The sequence below is a fragment of the Aspergillus nomiae genome (genome assembly GCF_001204775.2).
Source record: "Aspergillus nomiae NRRL 13137 chromosome Unknown contig00367, whole genome shotgun sequence".
Taxonomy (NCBI): Eukaryota; Fungi; Ascomycota; class Eurotiomycetes; order Eurotiales; family Aspergillaceae; genus Aspergillus; species Aspergillus nomiae.
The window spans coordinates 1-17,628 of record NW_015378422.1 but is presented as its reverse complement, the minus strand read 5'-3'; the positions used below and the strand labels follow the sequence as shown (position 1 = coordinate 17,628).

The following is a 17,628-nucleotide window of genomic DNA, read 5'->3' as shown; positions in this document are numbered from 1 at the left end:
TCAGACAAAGATTATTAACTCATTGAGGAAACCTTTGGTTTACATTGTTTGCCCTAAACTCCAATTCTGCGGTCAATCACACCATTACTCACGGTTCCCCGTTTGAATGATAGTATTACACAAGTACAATGGATCTGGTACAGTTTTCGAACCCCTTGTACAGAAATTAAGTTCGTTCCTTGACTCCCGCAGCATAGTCCAGGCCCTGCATTCAATACGGCGCCATTGTATTACGATGTCTGATGTATTGCGAGGGCAATGCATCACGCTGTACATTGTGCATGCCGCTAGATCCGTAGAAGGCCGGTGGGTGGAATGAGGTACGGGCTTTGTGGTCGTGCATCTAAATTGAAATAATGCATAAGTCAGGAGTGTTGAAAATCACTTCGGCCCCGGTGGTGTTGGGGTTTGGGGGGCAAGAGATCAAGTGGACAATTCCATGGACCTTCAGATTCCAGCTGGCTAATCACATGGGAAAGAAGGGAATAGTGTACTGAATGTTGACGCCTTAAATGTCCTGGCTGTACTTTGGGTCTGCATTCAGAAACTAAGCCAAGACGTTCTCTCCGGCTCCGTGTAGTAGTATACAGAGTCTAGTTGCATTTACCCTTCCTCGTATAACCATTTCTGTTAATCAAATGGGTCGCAGAGAATTTCCGGTATGAACAGTATCACAGTAACACGGAAAATATACAGGACGAGTGAGACGGCTAATTCGAACTAGACGACGGCGCAGAAGCGTACTGGTGGAAGTGAATGAAAATCTACGGACGAGTTTTGGAACCTGGTGTGATGCTCTTGGTCCCAATGCGGGTTAATGGAACATTGATCCAGTTCGTCTCCTTTGGAATTATGTAATTGACTTTTGGGAGTTACGCTCAGTCAGGTATTTTTTGACATGCACCGGTCAAACCAAGAAGTAGGACAGTATACCGGGTGAAGATATCACCGAGCAAGATGTAAATCCAGAGACAACGCCCACCAAAAAGCAAACCTTCAGGATTGTACGACAGCGTGCGTTCCGAGATACCGATGAGATGAATTAACATCACGATGCCAATATGAGAAGATGGTGCTGGATAACAAGGTCACGAAGTATCGGGCATTTAGAGCATTCAAGGAGGGCATCAAGGCTAGCAGTCATGAGACATATAATCGTGCTTTGAATAGGGCCCTTCGATGCTGGAGCAGATGAATACAGGAGTTTGCTTCTAGTCCGAGAGATCTAACGAGCAAAACGTACATCCTCGTTCCTAATCAACATGCGTGCCAGTGCTCAACGGGTGCTCACTCCGTGATATGAAAAAAAGGCAGACACTGAGATATATGGAATCCCTCACGTTGGGTGGCTCTCAGTGTTAGCAGGATCAGCACTGCTGGAACTACCTGTTATTATAGAATTGAATCGTTAGCGGTGGGGTTCCGAAGAGTTGTCAATCTCAACGGCGAGATCTCCTTCCTGCGCGTCCCTGTCTATCTCGCCTTCTTCTACTCGACGCAGGTCCTCGTCGTGGTTTTGGCCCGGAGGCAGGACAAAAGTAGGCCCAGGAGCCCACCAATGAAGGGGATACCTCCGACGACCCAGATTATTGACCAGGATGGCCCAGGCCAGCATAATTAATGATGAAGCAAGTACGGTTGGAAGATAGCGCCACGATAGGCTGACAACGTTCGATTGAACGGCTGCGTTGAGACCCGTAGCTCCGGCCCTGGCTGAACAGTTAGTATTGCGTGACCGTGTGGGAGGAGGCTGACGCACGGTGGGTGAACAGTTCCTGTCATTAACATCACCAGCAATGAAGTCGCCATAGAGATGCCCCCATTGATAAAGGTCGAAGGGTGAAAGTTAGTGTTGTCTAAATATCCCTGGTATTGACCATTCAGCACAAAAAGCCGAGTAATACAGGTTCCGACCAATGCAGAAAGAAAATGGCCACCAATGAAGTTTCGAGGCTGCGCAACAGGGGACTCAACCACCCCAAAGAGCAGCACAGCTGAGGCACCGAAGGATGTGATGATCGTAGGGGTATGGTATGCATCGCGGAATGCGGTATCGGTCGACATGATTGCCTCAATCAAGAGAATACCCCCAAACGCCCCGATCCATGCAAAGAGCCATGTCTCATACTTCAAGGGGATCTTGGGGAGCCATATGAAAGGCGGTATTGGTAGCGGGTCATAAGGAGGTCCTTCATCTGGGGGACGGTATCCCGTAAACCGGAAGAGGCTGGGCGGTAGATCACTACGATAGTCACGGCGGAACTTGAGTTGGGTGAGTGAATGCCAGTACTTTGCAGGGCGTTGCCTGTTACTGTGCAGGTGTGCCTTCTTATTCTCCATTATTGTCAATCATGTAGCTATTCGAGATGTGGCAAGCCTTCTAACATTGTCGGCGTGTATGCCAGCGGCCACGGCAACCTTATATAGTACCTAGTATAGTACTATTGTTTGGCAACCTTTCCGCACGTATAGGCGGCACGGACGGTCCGCTGTGGCAAACCAGTGATGCACTGATATCACTACACTTTGGCGCTATCCATTGGCGCGGATGCTGTAGATACAACTTGGAATCCTGCCCCATTCGGTGATTCGTGAAACTTGGTTGCTACTGATCCATATAACCAATTTCTCGACACTCAAAACGTGAGACACCCTGGGTGTGCTACAGACCCTTGTCCAGCGGATCGACGACGAGCACCCCCAGGATTATTCTAGAGGTGATTCACCAGCCGCATTCACCCACACGAGTACCCACGTGACTAGCTATATGGGCAGTATACCCACGATCACCAAATTTGATAGACGGTATACCAAAGGGAACGACGAAGGCAGGACGGCAAGGAGATATAATGACCCCCGTTCATGTATCTAGTCTAGTTCGTGATCAATGCCATACGTTACTTGATAGCTACATTCCAAGATTCACTGCCAGCTCAACTGGTTCGCACTATATTAAGTATGACGCTTCTCCTAGTCATTTCCTGGACACTGGGACATGCGATGGCTATCGTGGAGTTTCCTGTTGTTATCACTCCATATCTCTTATCAAACACCTTCGGTCAGGCTGTCGAAAGTTTCGGAATGAAAAGATACTGAACAATTCCTGAAAAATGTCTCACTTCGATTTTCCATAGTTTTGCGGTCCCAGCCACCCAATATAACACGCAGCCATTGCGTCCCAAAGAACTTGGTCTTCAGGTGATCATCTCCACTACGATGCCCTAGTTTGTTGTTGCGGATTTCGTTGCTTGGTTCTTTTTAACGGCCCGCCCGAGCCTGCGTGGCACTACCCTTCGACGAAGGGGCGTTTCAACCGATTGACAGGGACCGCATCCGCCTGAACCGGCTCTTCCCATAGAGCCTTCCATATAAATGTGTCAAAGAGTGGAGTTTTACAGGGGCTACGCCCTCTCATCGAGTCCACTTGGCCAAAATATGATACCACAATGTCTGGGTATTACCTGCATGTGCCACATCCGACAGAGCGGGGAAGATTAACGGTACGAGATCTGTTGCTCTCGCAGATGCCGTTTGCATTTGGACAATCAACATGGAGTGATAGTAAGTCTTACCCTGCAGATCTACTACGGCTACAACCTTTTCTTACCTTTTCGTAGAGATCTTCCCGGATACTTGCGTGTTCTGTTTAGAGACATTAGGATCTTCCTCGCTATATAGGCTCCTTCCATGCGACCATATTTTCCACCTCCCGTGTATTGATCGTTGGCTTTGCAGCGAGGATGCTAGCTGTCCAATTTGCCGTCGGCCATATTATCATCTAAGAGGCCCTCGCATGGTCTATATTGCTCCCCCTTTAAGAAGCTCTTCACATCACTACGAGTTGCCCGACATCCGTGACCAATTCCAGACATTGGGCGTTTGGTTTCGCAAGATAACCCGTACATTCTCGCGCCTCCCGAATGTCCATAATCGCTACAGCCATGATTGACTCTCTGTCTCACCCATGAGGTCCCTGACATGGCATATCTTATCGTTTCCGCTTGGTCCGTGTCTTGGAGTCTCATGATTCTGAAAGGTATTTCCGATTCCAGACACACAGCTTTAAGAGTCATATGGAGACAGTCTTGAGAGTGAGCAGCCCTATTCCTGCAGCGCTTGCCGCGATGTCTGGAATTGTTCATCCACCTAAATATTAAACTTAACAGATTACAAAGAAATAGTAAACATAGATATATAACGGAAGAGATTCACTAGTAGTTATCTATCCAATGTACTCATCTCCCTGTGTGTGGCTTAAGTAAAGCTGAGCGGGCGGGAAGCCCTGTTCTCCACACCCTATGGTCGTATGTAGTAGCCTACACTAAGTATTGGCTTATACAGTGTTATAGCCCTTCGACATGGTCTTCTTTCAGATCTAGGGTGATCGTATCATGCGAGATCATGAAGCAATCGGGTCACCAGTGGCCCCCCTGACCCTTCAATATTCGCGGGAAGGAACAGTTCTCACGCCATGATATCACGATGGATGAAGATTATATCTATCTATAATCAAAGGAGAGACACATTTTACCTTATAGTACTAACAAATTCTGTATTTGATATACCTTATTCCGCTGCAGTCTTATATAATCCACAGATTTAGCTTATACAGCTGTTGATTCAATATTATCAATGATCGAACTTGCTATGATCCTATTTACCTATTCCTTCTAAATCTTATAACTAAAGACCCGCGCCATATAAAATACCCAACAATTGCTTATCTACGATCTTATCACCGAGCTGACCCATCTTCTGCACCTGAACCTAATATATAGCGTATCACTTGATATACTGGATCAGGCGGGGCTTCGAAGCTTACTCACTAATTGTTTCAAGACACGCATATACAAACAACTATCACCCTAATACGGACATCTCCCTGCATCCATCGGGTCAACCAGTTGGAGCTTCTGCCATGGAGATGCCACGGTGACTGGATCTCTAGCGTATGTTATAGTAAAGTACACGGGGTCTGGTCTATTCTCGCCAAGATAGTACTCCGTATATTGTACCTACCAAATTGTCGACCGACAGGTCTGGAATATACTTTAAACATAATCCCGATCTTACTTTTGCTTCTGTACCAAGAACGATTCCAACGCTCCTCGTATTTTTCCTTAATCTTATTTCCCTCGTATCAAAAGCGGGTGGCTGCAAAACCAAGACACTATGCAGTTAGAGCGACTATCATACGACATTACAAGTTAGCACATCCTCACGTCAGCTTAATCATGCTTTAAACGTGTGTTAAATTTAATTGTAGATTGGATTCTATCCAAGCCACGTCAAGCGCGCCTGATTGGACAATGATGCGATTTATGGCATACAGTACCGTGGATCTCAGGCTGATGATGATGATTCGATGACAAGTTCGTATCCGGTAGAGGACAATGCCATCACCACCAGCATCTGCAGAATTTCGTCGGAATCTAGATCCCTCTTATTGATCATGAGATTACAGAGAGCTGCAACTGAGTTTCACGATAAATAGCCACTGGGGTGCCATCTAACTTCGGTGAGCCCTGATCGAATTCTCAACCCGTTTAATCGAGCACCACAGAAAGCTACGGCGTGTATGGAGTAAAATGTCGGATATTAATCGTTGCTCCCGGAAGCGGCTGATTATTTGCTGCGATGGTAGATCTCCCCTGCATCTTATGGAGATGGGTATTGATGTCTACTTCTTCTGCAGGAACCTGGCAAGATTCAACGGCAGACTCGAGCCGGCCTGCTTCCAACGTGACACGGTTCAGCCGAGCCTTAAGCGCCAATGCGATTGTCGAGAGAAATGGCCAGAAAGACGAAATCCCCCAGATTGTCTACTATCAAAAGGGGGTCGGGACCGGCCTGGGAGACAAATACTGGGTGGTACGTCCGAGCCCTTCCCCCTTCGTCTTTCCCGAGGCAGTTCCTGTTGTTTTGGCTTTTTGACATTCTTCCCCAATGTCTTATTCGCACGTATGATACTGACATTCTACAGGTGTCGCGGGATTGGGACTAAGCGCCAACGTCCGCGCCGCATACGGCTTCCTGGTCGACAACTACAACGAAGGCGACAAGATCTACTTCTTTGGCTTCTCACGCGGAGCATACACGGCACGCGCGGTCGCCGGTCTCGTCTGCCAATGGGGTCTCCTAACACGACGAGGAATGGACAACTTCCCGACCGTGTACAAGGATTTCTACCAAACGAAAGCAGACGATTATACGCCCGAGCAGCGACGATCACTCGGATTCCGAGATCCCCTCCCGCGATTTACGGTGGAGATCATCGGGGTGTGGGACACGGTCGCCTTCCACCAGACATGGCTCGGGGGGTGGGTGGGTGAGCAGCTGGAGTTCCGGAATACGATGCTCTCCGAGAATGTTCGGTATGCGTTTCATGCGCTAGCGCTCGATGAGGAGCGAACGGCGTATCAGCCGACGTTATGGAACCTGCCGAAGAAGAGCGAGGGACAGGAGCTGTTGCAGGTTTGGTTCTCGGGGGTGCATACGGATGTTGGAGGTGGGGGGGATGATCCTCGACTAGCGAATATTACGCTGGCGTGGATGATCGCGCAGTGTATGAAGGATGAGCAGTTGAGTTTTGACATTGAGGGATATTTGTTCGATTTGCCTCCCGGTCCGATGGTCCATGAGATTGAACCGTGGGGGACGAGGCTGGGTAAGACGGAGACGTGGGGTTTCACACGGTCTCTCGAGGGCGTTCTGGGAGGTGTTTCGATACGGACCCCGCTGGCTTATCAGCCTATCGACTCCGGGATCACCCATGAGGCGATTCATAAGTCGATTGATGATCGGAACTTGGCGGGAGCTGGTAAATGGCCTTGTTCTGCGTTGAGGGCACGGAAGGATGCTGATAGTTGGTTTCTGACGGATGGTGGAGTCATTCTGGAAACGCCGTTACTGGAGATGGAAGAGTATATGAAAGGGCGGATTCGGACTGTGCACGTTGATCAGCAGGATTAGTTGATGATCCGCTCCTTCTGTATGTCACCAATAGTGTATTCTCGTCTTCATCCGATACATCCATGGGATCCAGACCAGATGATATCTCTTCAGCGATCTATAAATAATTCCCCCTAAACTGCCCTTCTCCTGCGAACCCCTTTTGGATATGATATGGACCGAGGGAATTGTGCAATCACATTCTCCATAAATAAATAGGACAGAGGAAATCTCCACTAATATTCCACAGGGGACAATTGCCACATCGACTCCGAAACTCCGACGAAGAACCGCGTCCAACCCACGAACAATTGACCGGTCGAGAATACCAGTACCGGGGATGGGCATTCTGGTTGGTCGACGGTATGGGTGACGTGCAGTCAGCCCTGGAACTGGGCGGATATCTCTGTGAGAACTGACCGAATAATCCATACGTTGAGGATACCAATCGCTTGCCATTGGCGACTCAACGGGGGGCATCCCAAGGGTCAGGGGTATTCATGCAGGTACGTACGTGTTTCTGAGAAATCACATCGCACAGCCCCATTCCGATTGGCCATGCGAACCCCCCCAATCAGGATATTTCGTGGATCTGATGGGCCCAATCTAGAAGAATTCTATCTTTAGATCCAATCGGCTTTCAATAGTCCTCAGACAAGCTCTGCCTAGCCAGTCAAGTTCAACGTGCAAAGACCCACCCGGACCCACAGTTGGTCTAGAACCACACATCAGTTTGTTGCCCTCCATCGTTTTCTTCATCTTTTATCTGCTGCTTCGTTTCCCTCTTTCTTTGATCGTCATCTTCATCTCCTTCTCTCTTTTTCACCACCGCTCTCATTTGAACGTTTTTTTTCTTTGTCGGTCTTCAACGTCGTTCCTTCTTTGTTCTCCTACAGTAACTTTCCTTTCTTATCCCACAGTCCTTACTCAATTCCTCATCAACATGCAATTGACACACCTTCTTGCGTTCGCCCTGTCGCTCGCTACGTCCGAGGCCGCCTACAAGGGCTTCAACTACGGTGCGACCAAGGCTGATGGCAGCGTCAAATCTCAGTCTGATTTCGAATCGGAGTTCTCGACTGCCAAGGGTCTGGTTGGCACTGCGGGCTTCACCAGTGCGAGATTGTACACCATGATCGTGAGTGACGTGATTATCAGGCAGGAAGCGGAACCCAAGGACTGACCATCACGCAGCAAGGTGGCACTGCCAACTCCCCCATTTCCGCCATTCCCGCGGCCATTGCTGAAAACACCTCCCTGTTGCTGGGTCTCTGGGCCTCTGGGGGTGGTATGGACAACGAGCTGGCGGCCCTCAAGGCGGCCATCTCCCAATACGGGGACTCCTTCGCCAAATTGGTCGTGGGTATTTCCGTTGGTAGTGAGGATCTCTACCGGGCCTCGTCGGAGGGTGAGAAAGTCGACGCCGGCGTGGGCGTTGGCCCCGAGGCCCTGGTCTCGTATATCAAGGAGGTCCGATCGATCATCTCGGGCACCGCCCTGAGCAGCGTCCCCATCGGTCACGTCGACACCTGGACCGCCTGGACGAACGGCTCCAATTCTGCCGTCATCGACGCCGTCGACTGGCTGGGCTTTGACGGGTACCCGTACTTCCAGAGCTCCATGTCCAACTCCATCTCGGACGCCAAGGCTCTCTTCGATTCCTCGGTGGCTCAGACGAAGGCGGTCGCGAATGGCAAGGAGGTTTGGATCACCGAGACCGGATGGCCCGTCAGCGGAAGCACCCAGAACCTCGCCGTCGCTTCCCTCGCCAACGCGAAAACCTACTGGGATGAGGTGGGATGCCCCTTGTTCGACGAGACCAACACCTGGTGGTACATCCTCCAGGATGCCAGCCCCTCCACGACCCCGAACCCGAGCTTTGGTGTGGTCGGCGGCACTCTGAGCACCACCCGTTGTTCAACTTGACTTGCTCCAACACCACTCGCCCATCTCCGTCCGCTTCGAGCTCCGCTGCTAGCTCCACTATTCTTTCTGGCTCTGCGGTTGCCTCTGGCTCTGCCATCGCCTCTGCGAACCCTTCGTCTTCCGGCGTCGTCCCCGGTGCTACTCCCTCTACTACACCCGGCTTCACGGTCGGCAAGGGATTCCGTCCGTCCAACTCCTCCGCTGCTGCCCACTATTCCAGCGCGTCTTTCACCGGCTCGGCCTACCCTAAATTCACCAAGACCGCCAGCGGCTCCTCCTCTACTTCCACCAGCGCTGGTAGCTCATCTGACTCCACGTCGACTAACTCTGGTAGCTCATCTGACTCGAAGTCGACTAACTCTAGTAGCTCGTCTTCTGGCTCGACTTCCGTTCTTGCTACGGGTGGTGCCAGCTCTGTCTCGAGCTCCGTTTTTGGTGCTCTGGTTGCTGTCTTGGCATTTGCGGCTACTTTGTAAAGAAACACACCGGGCCCTGGTCCCGATCCTGATCAATAGCTAGATACAGACCATCATCAGCTCTATTTCCACATTGCGACTTTCTCAAGTACATACATCTGTCTATTCGCTGGTTGTCGTCGTCCAAGAAAGAAATCCTACATATACAGTCGCAATGATGCTGTGAATAGACTTGTTTTGTCTTTGGCCCTCGCCTCACATTCTGACAGCTCCGTTCTTGACATGTATTATAAGACTAGACTGATTAGACTCCTTCTGCTGGTCCGAAGAGTGGAGATGACTCTGAACATGAACATGGATTCCCGTTGTTCGTGGTCCTTCCAATGAACCTACCGCTTTCCATGTCTCCAATTGCCCGCCACCCTAGAAGTTGAAAGGCTAGTGATCTATCGCATGACGATCACGGTTTACCTTGAATCAGGCCGCCAATGGAGTTCAACGTTCTTAGTGTGGTTATATAATCTATATTCATGCCGTCTGCCTAGTGGCAAAGATCATTCAGATGATCAGATCCGCTTGTGCTGACATCTATAAATGAAATTTATCCCAGTATTTATCATGAACAGTAACGCAGAACCACCCTGTACAAAGTCTTTCTGCAGCCCTAAGTAGCCTTTATCTTCCGCCTCTTCTGGGATATAGATTATCGCGCCCTTCCACTCCTCTACCAATCTCACATAATTCCTCGGCCGATGCGGAATACCATTCATGACCCATGGTCCTTCCATAACTGCGATCCTTCCATGGCCACACGGACCCTCCTTGGCGGCAGCCTTTCGCTAACAACGAGTATACTAAGGCGGAGGCGGGGCTGAGAGCCAGGCTGACCGTTTGCCGCTGTTCAATGATGTCTGACACTTCTCAGTGGTCTCTGTATTTCGGCCACTAATCCTGATTGGCCTCACGACGGCCAGATTGCTCTCTCATTTCCAGTGATAGAGTGACAGGTGCAAAGGGAAAGTGTTGGCGTAATATTATTCACAAACCCCTGGAATTTCAGACTCCAGCCCTATGAATCACTGCCTCGCTTTATATTCCTCGATCCTGTAACAATCTCTTAAATTCCTCCTCCACCTTAGTACATGTCTGTTTGTATGGTGCAAGCAAACTTTTAAAATATATATCTAGCCGCCAACTCTTCGCACGTGATTTGATTTCGCGTTAGATAGGATAAAGTCTATCAGTTCTGTCAGTACAGAGTTATCGGTACAATTATAACAATATAGAACCAGGTGCCTTTTGAAAGGGATGCAAACTTTCCTGGAAGTTTCTCCGGCTGGGTCAACTCCCATAATGCCAAGATCCAGGAATAGCCTATCTTGATATTATGGGGGAGAAACAGTTGAGTAAATGGAAACAAAAAACAAATGTAAATATATAATGGATTTTACCCAATAAGCATAATAGAGCGAGAAAGTTCTAATATAGAGTCAGAGAAGGAATAGCAAGATAAGCAGGAAAAAAAAAGTATGGTGAAGCCGACAATATATATCAACTCCGGCATCAAAACTACATACTTCTCCTTCCACCCCCGCCATGCTGGCTCGCATCAATTCCTGCAAGGGTATCACGCCGCCCAGGAAGAGATAATCCTAAATAATACGAGCCCGCGCATCACATTTTATGGAGCGTGTTCCAACTCCTCCCTCAGAGGAGCTTTTACCTCCCGCTCCAACGCAATTACAGCAGCCAGATCTCGCTGGATCTCAGTCTCTGCCCCCGGACCGTCGAAGATGACGGCAATCTCTTCAAGCGTGTGGCCCTTGGTCTCAGGAAACACAAAGTACACAATCCCCACGAAACTGATCAGCAGACCAAGGTACACGAAATAGAATTTCCACTGGATCGCACCGAGAGCAATGGGGTTCACGAACTGGTTGAAGAAGCCCGCGGCAAACTGCGCTGTGAGGCTTAGCGACAAGCCCTTGGTGCGCAGGTAGAACGGCATGATCTCGACCGGGTACGCAATGGAGAGTGGGGTATAGGCGATATCATAGGCGCCGTAGAACAGATAGAGGAATGCGACGACCGCACTGCCAGCTGCCTGGATGGCCGATTTATCGAACACGGCGGACAGGGCGGTCGCTATGGAAAAGAAGAGAAGCATCAGCACCGTCGAGAGCATCCAGAGCGGGCGCCGGCCGTATTTCTCGGCGGCAACGGCACCTCCGGCGGCACAGACTGCATTCCACGCCTGAAGGCCCAGGTTAATGGCGGATTGCTGTGTGGGATTGGTGATGCCAACGGATCGCAGAATTGGTGCGAGATAGTAAGAGATGACACCTGGACACGAGGCAAATCAGCACGACGGACGACCCATGCGAAGAGCGCTGTACGTACCATTACCTGCCCACTGGATCATCACCCCGACCAGGAGACAAATTGCTAGGCGATGCCGGGCTCCCTTGGTCGCGATGAATGCCGACCAGCCACTTTTATGGGCGGCTGAGTTCTCTAAATCGATTGCGCCACAGATTTCAGAGAACTCGAACTGAACCAAGGGATCGGACGTGTCCCCATTCCCATGGTAACGGGCGAGGATGTGCAAGGCCTCGTCGCGCCGGTCCTTCGACACGAGCCACCGCGGGCTTTCCGGGACGATAATCAGTCCGAGCAACTGCATTGCTGGGAAGAAACACTGGACAAGGCAAGGAATCCGCCAGGACCACGTGCTACCCTCAACATAAAGAGTCCCCAAGCACACTGCAGCAGCCAGAATCGCGCCCCAGTACCAAGTAGCCTGAAAGATGGCTGTGACCACGCCCCGATGCCGTGGGTGAGCTATCTCAGTCGTCAGCGGCGGAGCAGCTGTCTGTGCAAAACCCAGGCCAACCCCCATCGCGATTCTCGTTCCAAAGAAAGCCCAGCGACCGATGGTGGCCGCCTGGATCACGCTCGCGACAATCATGATGGCCGATCCAAGTGCGACGGACATTTTGCGGCCGAAGTAATCCGCGAAGTACGAAGCCGGGATAAAGGTGACCGTGCCTCCTAGGGAAATCCCTGAAATGATCAGGCCCTCTATGTTCGAGCCTATATTCTCGCCGACATTCTTCGCGACTGTCAGCCGTTCAGATCAGCGCTGTATACGCTAGCGGTAGAGGACAATGTGATCACGAGAACTCACACATAGGGAGGGTCAGGAGCCCATTCATCAAAGCAGCGTCATACCCATTTGCTGCAGCGGATGCAAACATAAGTATGAGGCCGAAATTCAGGCGCCGAAGGCCCTTGTCCTTGAGCCAGTTGGCGTTTGTGTTGTTTGGCAGCGCCCGGTACACATCCATGCCGGACGCAGAAACGACTCCACCGCCAGCGACCATGATGCCAGTAACAAAGGGTGCTGTTGAGGATGTTGCTGGACTCAAGGTGGACGGGATATGTGGTCCAAGTGATGTACTTCAATCAGTGCGGAGAGAATGAATGCATTCTGCAACAGAGCAAAGATTCAGATCACGGTAGGGGGAAATCGTTCGATCTTATAGACATCATTGAATACGAAGAGCCGGTGATAGTTTCTGCCCTTGCGATCCCCACCCTCCTGTTCCCCAGATCACGTTTTTTTTCCCTTGCGTGGAGAATGCCTGGTAGGGGGTGGGGAAAGTAGCATGTATGGAGTCTGGGGTCTGGACCCAAAAGAAACACGATTAGTGGTGTGAAGACGCTAACCCTCGTTGGGTCAAGCGCGCTCTCCAGATGAAGTTTGGCGGCATGGGCACCAATGAGAAGCCGCGCGGCGGGGAGATTCCCGGCGGAATTCTTTGGCCAGATTTTCGGGAAGATTCCCGGGGAGATTTTCGGGGCGGGAGTCGGAGACACGAGGCTCGGCTACAAGACAAACCCCAACGTCACTCACTGAGTGGCTGGACAACTCGCTCCAGGGGTCAACATGAGAGCAACTGTGTTACGCCACTTCACCATGTGTTTTTCACCGGGTGAACATAAATATCCCGACTATCGCCTCTCAGCAAGTGGATAACTGGTCCCTCCCTGCCCCCAGTCTTTCTCATCATCCAACTATCATCACTCACGAATGGCTACCCAGCGTAAGACTCAGTTGTCGCCTGTGAACAGGGCTTGGTGGAAAGAGGCCTCTGTCTATCAGATCTATCCGGCTTCGTTCAAGGACTCCAACGGGGATGGAATCGGCGATATCCCAGGGATCATCTCGGAGCTCGACTACCTGAAGGCCCTTGGGGTCGATCTCGTTTGGCTCTCTCCAATCCTTCAATCCCCGCAGGTAGACATGGGATACGATGTGTCTGATTATTATCAAATCCACGCCCCGTACGGTACGGTCAAAGATGTGGATGCGCTCATTCAGGGTTTAAACCAACGGGGGATGAGATATGTCATGGACCTTGTGGTCAATCATACTTCCGACCAGGTGAGTGGGAAGCGATCGACTGGGAAATCTTACACACTTCAACTACTGTCATGAGACGTGATTAATGATGGAAACAGCACGAGTGGTTTAAACGCTCGAGATCGTCCCGAGACAATAAATACCGAGACTGGTACATATGGAAAAAGCCCAAGTACGGTGTAGATGGTGTCCGTCAGCCGCCAAATAACTGGAAAGCCTATTTTGGAGGTACAGTCTTGGTTTCCACGTCCACAAAGTTGCCCCAGCCGGTTACTAATACCCAGAAAAAGGCTCTGCGTGGCAGTACGATGAAACAACCGACGAATATTATCTGCACCTGTTCGCGCCGGAGCAGCCAGACCTCAACTGGGAAAACCCCGAAGTCCGGTCCGCGGTGCACCAGATCATGAGATATTGGCTGGACAAAGGCGTCAGTGGATTCCGCATGGATGTCATCAACATGGTCAGCAAGGACCAAGGCTTCCCTGATGCACCCATCACCGATGCAAACAGCCAATGGCAGCATGGGGCGATGTACTACTGCTGCGGACCACGTCTCCACGAATACCTACAAGAACTGGGACGGATCCTGAAGGATTATGATGCCTTTTCCGTCGGTGAGATGCCGAATGTGTATGATCCGGCGGAAATTGGGAAGGCCGTGGGTTTTGACCGCGGCGAATTAGCCATGGCGTTCCAATTCGAGATCATGGATATCGACCATGGCCTGGGAGGCAAATTCTCTCCGCATCAATATCGCATGTCGGACCTGAAGCATATCGTGTCCAAATGGCAGGACTTCATGTACCAGAATGCGGGCTGGAACGCCTCTATCTTGAAAACCACGACCAAGGAAGGACTATATCACGGTTTACCTCGGCGGGTCCGGAATACCGCGCGACGGCAGGGAAGATGCTAGCAACCTTCCTGGGTCTTCAAGGAGGGACTCCGTTTGTGTACCAGGGACAGGAATTAGGCCTAGTGAATGTGCCAGCGACCTGGGGCATTGAGAAGTTCAGGGATATCGAGACTTTGAATCATTGGGACGAGATGATGGCTGCATACCCCCACGACACGGAGCTCCACCAGATGACATTACAACAGTTCCGCGTCAAGTCTCGCGATAATGGACGCACCCCGATGCAATGGACCAGTGGCAAATTTGCAGGATTTACCACTGCGCCCAACGGCCCATGGATTGATGTGCATGACGACTACGAAGACTGGAATGCCGCGGCCCAGGTGGGCAAGCCAAACAGTGTTTTCCAACACTGGGCAAAGGTCCTTGGGCTACGCAAAACACATAAGGACCTCTTCGTATATGGCTCGTTCAGCTTGGTGGATGAAGCGAATGATGATCTATTCGCCTATCTGCGAATGCATGGAGGCCAGTCAGCTTTGGTGTTGGCCAACTTCACAGACAAAGAAGTGAAATGGGTTGTTCCGGCCGAAACGACCTCAATTCTTGAACATGGCGTTGTGCTGCTTGGAAATTATCAGTGTGGCCACCCAGTGCTACCTGATGGCACCATCTCTGTGAAGCCATTTGAATCGTTTGTGATTCTTCTGGATAGTTCAAGTGCCAGGATCGGACTTGGTGGGGGGAAGCTCTGACTGAATCAGTTTGACATCCACAAATGTGATCTCATCCACCAATGTTACCATGAAGGATTTCGGTGGGCCAAAGTTCACTATGCATCCAATCTTTCTTCATCAAGCGGTTCGATGACTGGGGAATCCCCACGTTCAACCGGAGAAAGCGCAGGAATATGGCGGTATGGAATACCTAGTTCATGCAATTTTCTCTGCAATACCTCTAGGCCATATGGTCTGTGACTCAGAGAGGACAGTAAATAACATAAATGGTGGAGAATATCGTGTGTTCCCACTGAATGGTGGTGCAAGAGGGTGGGAACACAGTGAATCACATCCAGCAGGGTACTTGCTATCTCGAAGAGTTTGATGGCCTGGATCCAGTAAGCTTAGGGTATGCCATTGTGGTATATATAGTCACCCACCATCCCGGGACCATGTGCCACAAATGTCTCCTGGGGCACGTTAGAGATGTACACGATCGCGTCTCTTGCCACATGTACTGGGTAGGTCAATCTCATACTCTCATCAGCCGAAGCGCTGGAGAGGAAAATATTCTTTAAAGACAGCTGCCAAAGTAATATGCGTAGCCACTGTTGGGTAATAGCAATATCCGTTCTCTGTAATGCATGGTATGCCGTAGGCCACTGGAGGCGCTGACGGAGGTGACTCTGTAGCCGGCAGAGCGTCTCCTTACTGCACATGATGGTACTGGAGCCACCGCGATCGAGAAGCACACCTTCCACGGCAATAAATAGACCCACCAGACGGTCAAAGGCTTCAACAAGGGGGAGTTCGTCCGAGCGATCGCGCGTTGGTGGCCGTATGGAGTCTCGTAGACAGGTATTAATTCCATGCTGAATTGCGTGACCCCTTTCGGTCACATAGAGGAGCCAGAACGCCCTTCGCCTATACCGCTCATCTTCTGGGGCTACATCTTGATAGGTATCTTCCTTATCTAATCCCTGAAGCTGACACGATGTCACAGACTCTCGGAGCAAGAGCGAAGCGGTCGGTATCTTTTTCTTCGCACCGTAGTAAAAGTGAAGGAACAGCGGCACCAGTACTGCCTCAAAAGTGCCACTTTCCCGGTAATCATACATCGTGCGGCAATGATCTGACTCTTTCGCAAAGTCATCCGCCATAGCACACTTTCCCTCTGCATTTCCTTGCGTCGCATGATTGTCCGAGTGGCAATGCAACTGAGCGCAGGTCGCTGCGCATACTGCAAAGGCTAAAGCGCGTAATTCAAGATTGTTCACGTCCAGTATGAGGGAATTGCGAAGGCGAGCAGTGTCAACCACAGGCCAGACGGGATACATCCTCTGCTCGTAGGTTTGCAAGTGAGCCAGGACACCTGCCAGGGGCAGGTGCGATGGCCATGCATCAGTCAGTAGCGGCATCTGTTCGGTAACGGCGACATCATAAGCTAGTGTCACCCTGGATGAGTCGGTCACCTCCGCCAATCCTGCTCTTACATTGGCGGGTGATGCGATTTCTGTTGCACAACGGCCAGCTCGCTCTCGCAGGCTCTGAAGGCGCTTATTGATCTGTGTGTAGGTCTCAGCGCGTGGACCTTTCGGTCCGGGCTTTGCCACTGGTTTCAGGTAGGAGCATTCAAATCCCGAGCGGACACAGGGTGGACAAGGCCGTCGGCCACTGCACCGGGTTTTACGCAGAGAGCATCCATCGCAAGCCCGTCGCCTCACCATGACGGGGTTACTGGCCGGAAACAGTTTCAATCCTACAATGGGGAGACAAGGTACTCCCTAGGAGATTATAGTGGGCGCATGGAGTGTCCAGTTACTTGGGCATGTTCACCGTCGAAACGTTATCGACAGCCGGAGAGGATGTGCCCCCAGATGAGACTGGGTGAGAGGACGAATTAGTGGTCATGTGACCTCCGAGTTTCGCCAAACAACCTCTTAGATATCATGATTACAAAGAGTAACGTGATTGTTTATCCCAGTCCTAAATCCGGTGGTTGAAGATGACGAGTTATATAGTATTATGAAATGAGGATGATAGTATCAGCGACCCTAAGATAGCAAGAGATATAGAAATTTGGGTTGGAAACGTACTGTTATATATTTTGCCGGGACACTTTGTGGGCCTATGTTACAACTTAAGTGCGCATTGATATGTTAGTGTATTTCAAGTATCTTACGAATGTATGCCTTCCAAGGTGACGCTCTCTGGTTGTCTGGCATTCTAACCGATACTGATACAACCGAATTTTGTCTTCTAAAAATCATGTCATCGACCTCACCTGATACTTTTCTATCACTTCACTTAGTATTTGTACCATATGATTCT

General features: G+C 50.5%; 6 protein-coding genes across 6 annotated transcripts; 3 read left to right on the top strand and 3 right to left on the bottom strand.

The window, feature by feature from the left end:
- Positions 1-1,408: 1,408 nt before the first annotated feature.
- ANOM_009978 (HPP family protein) lies at positions 1,409-2,340 on the bottom strand (the record flags this gene model as incomplete). Its single annotated transcript, XM_015555234.1, has 2 exons — positions 1,409-1,709; positions 1,760-2,340. The coding sequence occupies 2 exons, from the start codon at positions 2,338-2,340 to the stop codon at positions 1,409-1,411; spliced, it is 882 nt and encodes a 293-aa protein (XP_015403132.1).
- Positions 2,341-5,676: 3,336 nt separating this feature from the next.
- On the top strand, positions 5,677-6,972 carry ANOM_009977 (T6SS phospholipase effector Tle1-like catalytic domain-containing protein; the record flags this gene model as incomplete). Its single annotated transcript, XM_015555233.1, has 2 exons — positions 5,677-5,875; positions 5,984-6,972. The coding sequence occupies 2 exons, from the start codon at positions 5,677-5,679 to the stop codon at positions 6,970-6,972; spliced, it is 1,188 nt and encodes a 395-aa protein (XP_015403136.1).
- An 889-nt stretch (positions 6,973-7,861) lies between these two features.
- On the top strand, positions 7,862-9,353 carry bgt2 (GPI-anchored beta-1,3-endoglucanase EglC; the record flags this gene model as incomplete). The annotated part of the gene is made up of 3 exons (XM_015555232.1): positions 7,862-8,089; positions 8,146-8,745; positions 8,805-9,353. Exons 1-3 carry the CDS (start codon positions 7,895-7,897, stop codon positions 9,351-9,353), a joined length of 1,344 nt encoding a protein of 447 aa, XP_015403138.1. The 5' UTR covers positions 7,862-7,894.
- A 1,621-nt stretch (positions 9,354-10,974) lies between these two features.
- ANOM_009975 (sugar transporter) lies at positions 10,975-12,676 on the bottom strand (the record flags this gene model as incomplete). Its single annotated transcript, XM_015555231.1, has 3 exons — positions 10,975-11,636; positions 11,694-12,413; positions 12,481-12,676. The coding sequence occupies 3 exons, from the start codon at positions 12,674-12,676 to the stop codon at positions 10,975-10,977; spliced, it is 1,578 nt and encodes a 525-aa protein (XP_015403135.1).
- Positions 12,677-13,386: 710 nt separating this feature from the next.
- Positions 13,387-15,333, top strand: ANOM_009974 (glycoside hydrolase family 13 protein; the record flags this gene model as incomplete). The annotated part of the gene is made up of 4 exons (XM_015555230.1): positions 13,387-13,740; positions 13,818-13,947; positions 14,010-14,588; positions 14,627-15,333. 4 exons carry the CDS (start codon positions 13,387-13,389, stop codon positions 15,331-15,333), a joined length of 1,770 nt encoding a protein of 589 aa, XP_015403134.1.
- Positions 15,334-15,701: 368 nt separating this feature from the next.
- ANOM_009973 (Zn(II)2Cys6 transcription factor) lies at positions 15,702-17,024 on the bottom strand (the record flags this gene model as incomplete). Its single annotated transcript, XM_015555229.1, has 1 exon — positions 15,702-17,024. The coding sequence occupies one exon, from the start codon at positions 17,022-17,024 to the stop codon at positions 15,702-15,704; it is 1,323 nt and encodes a 440-aa protein (XP_015403137.1).
- Positions 17,025-17,628: the final 604 nt, after the last annotated feature.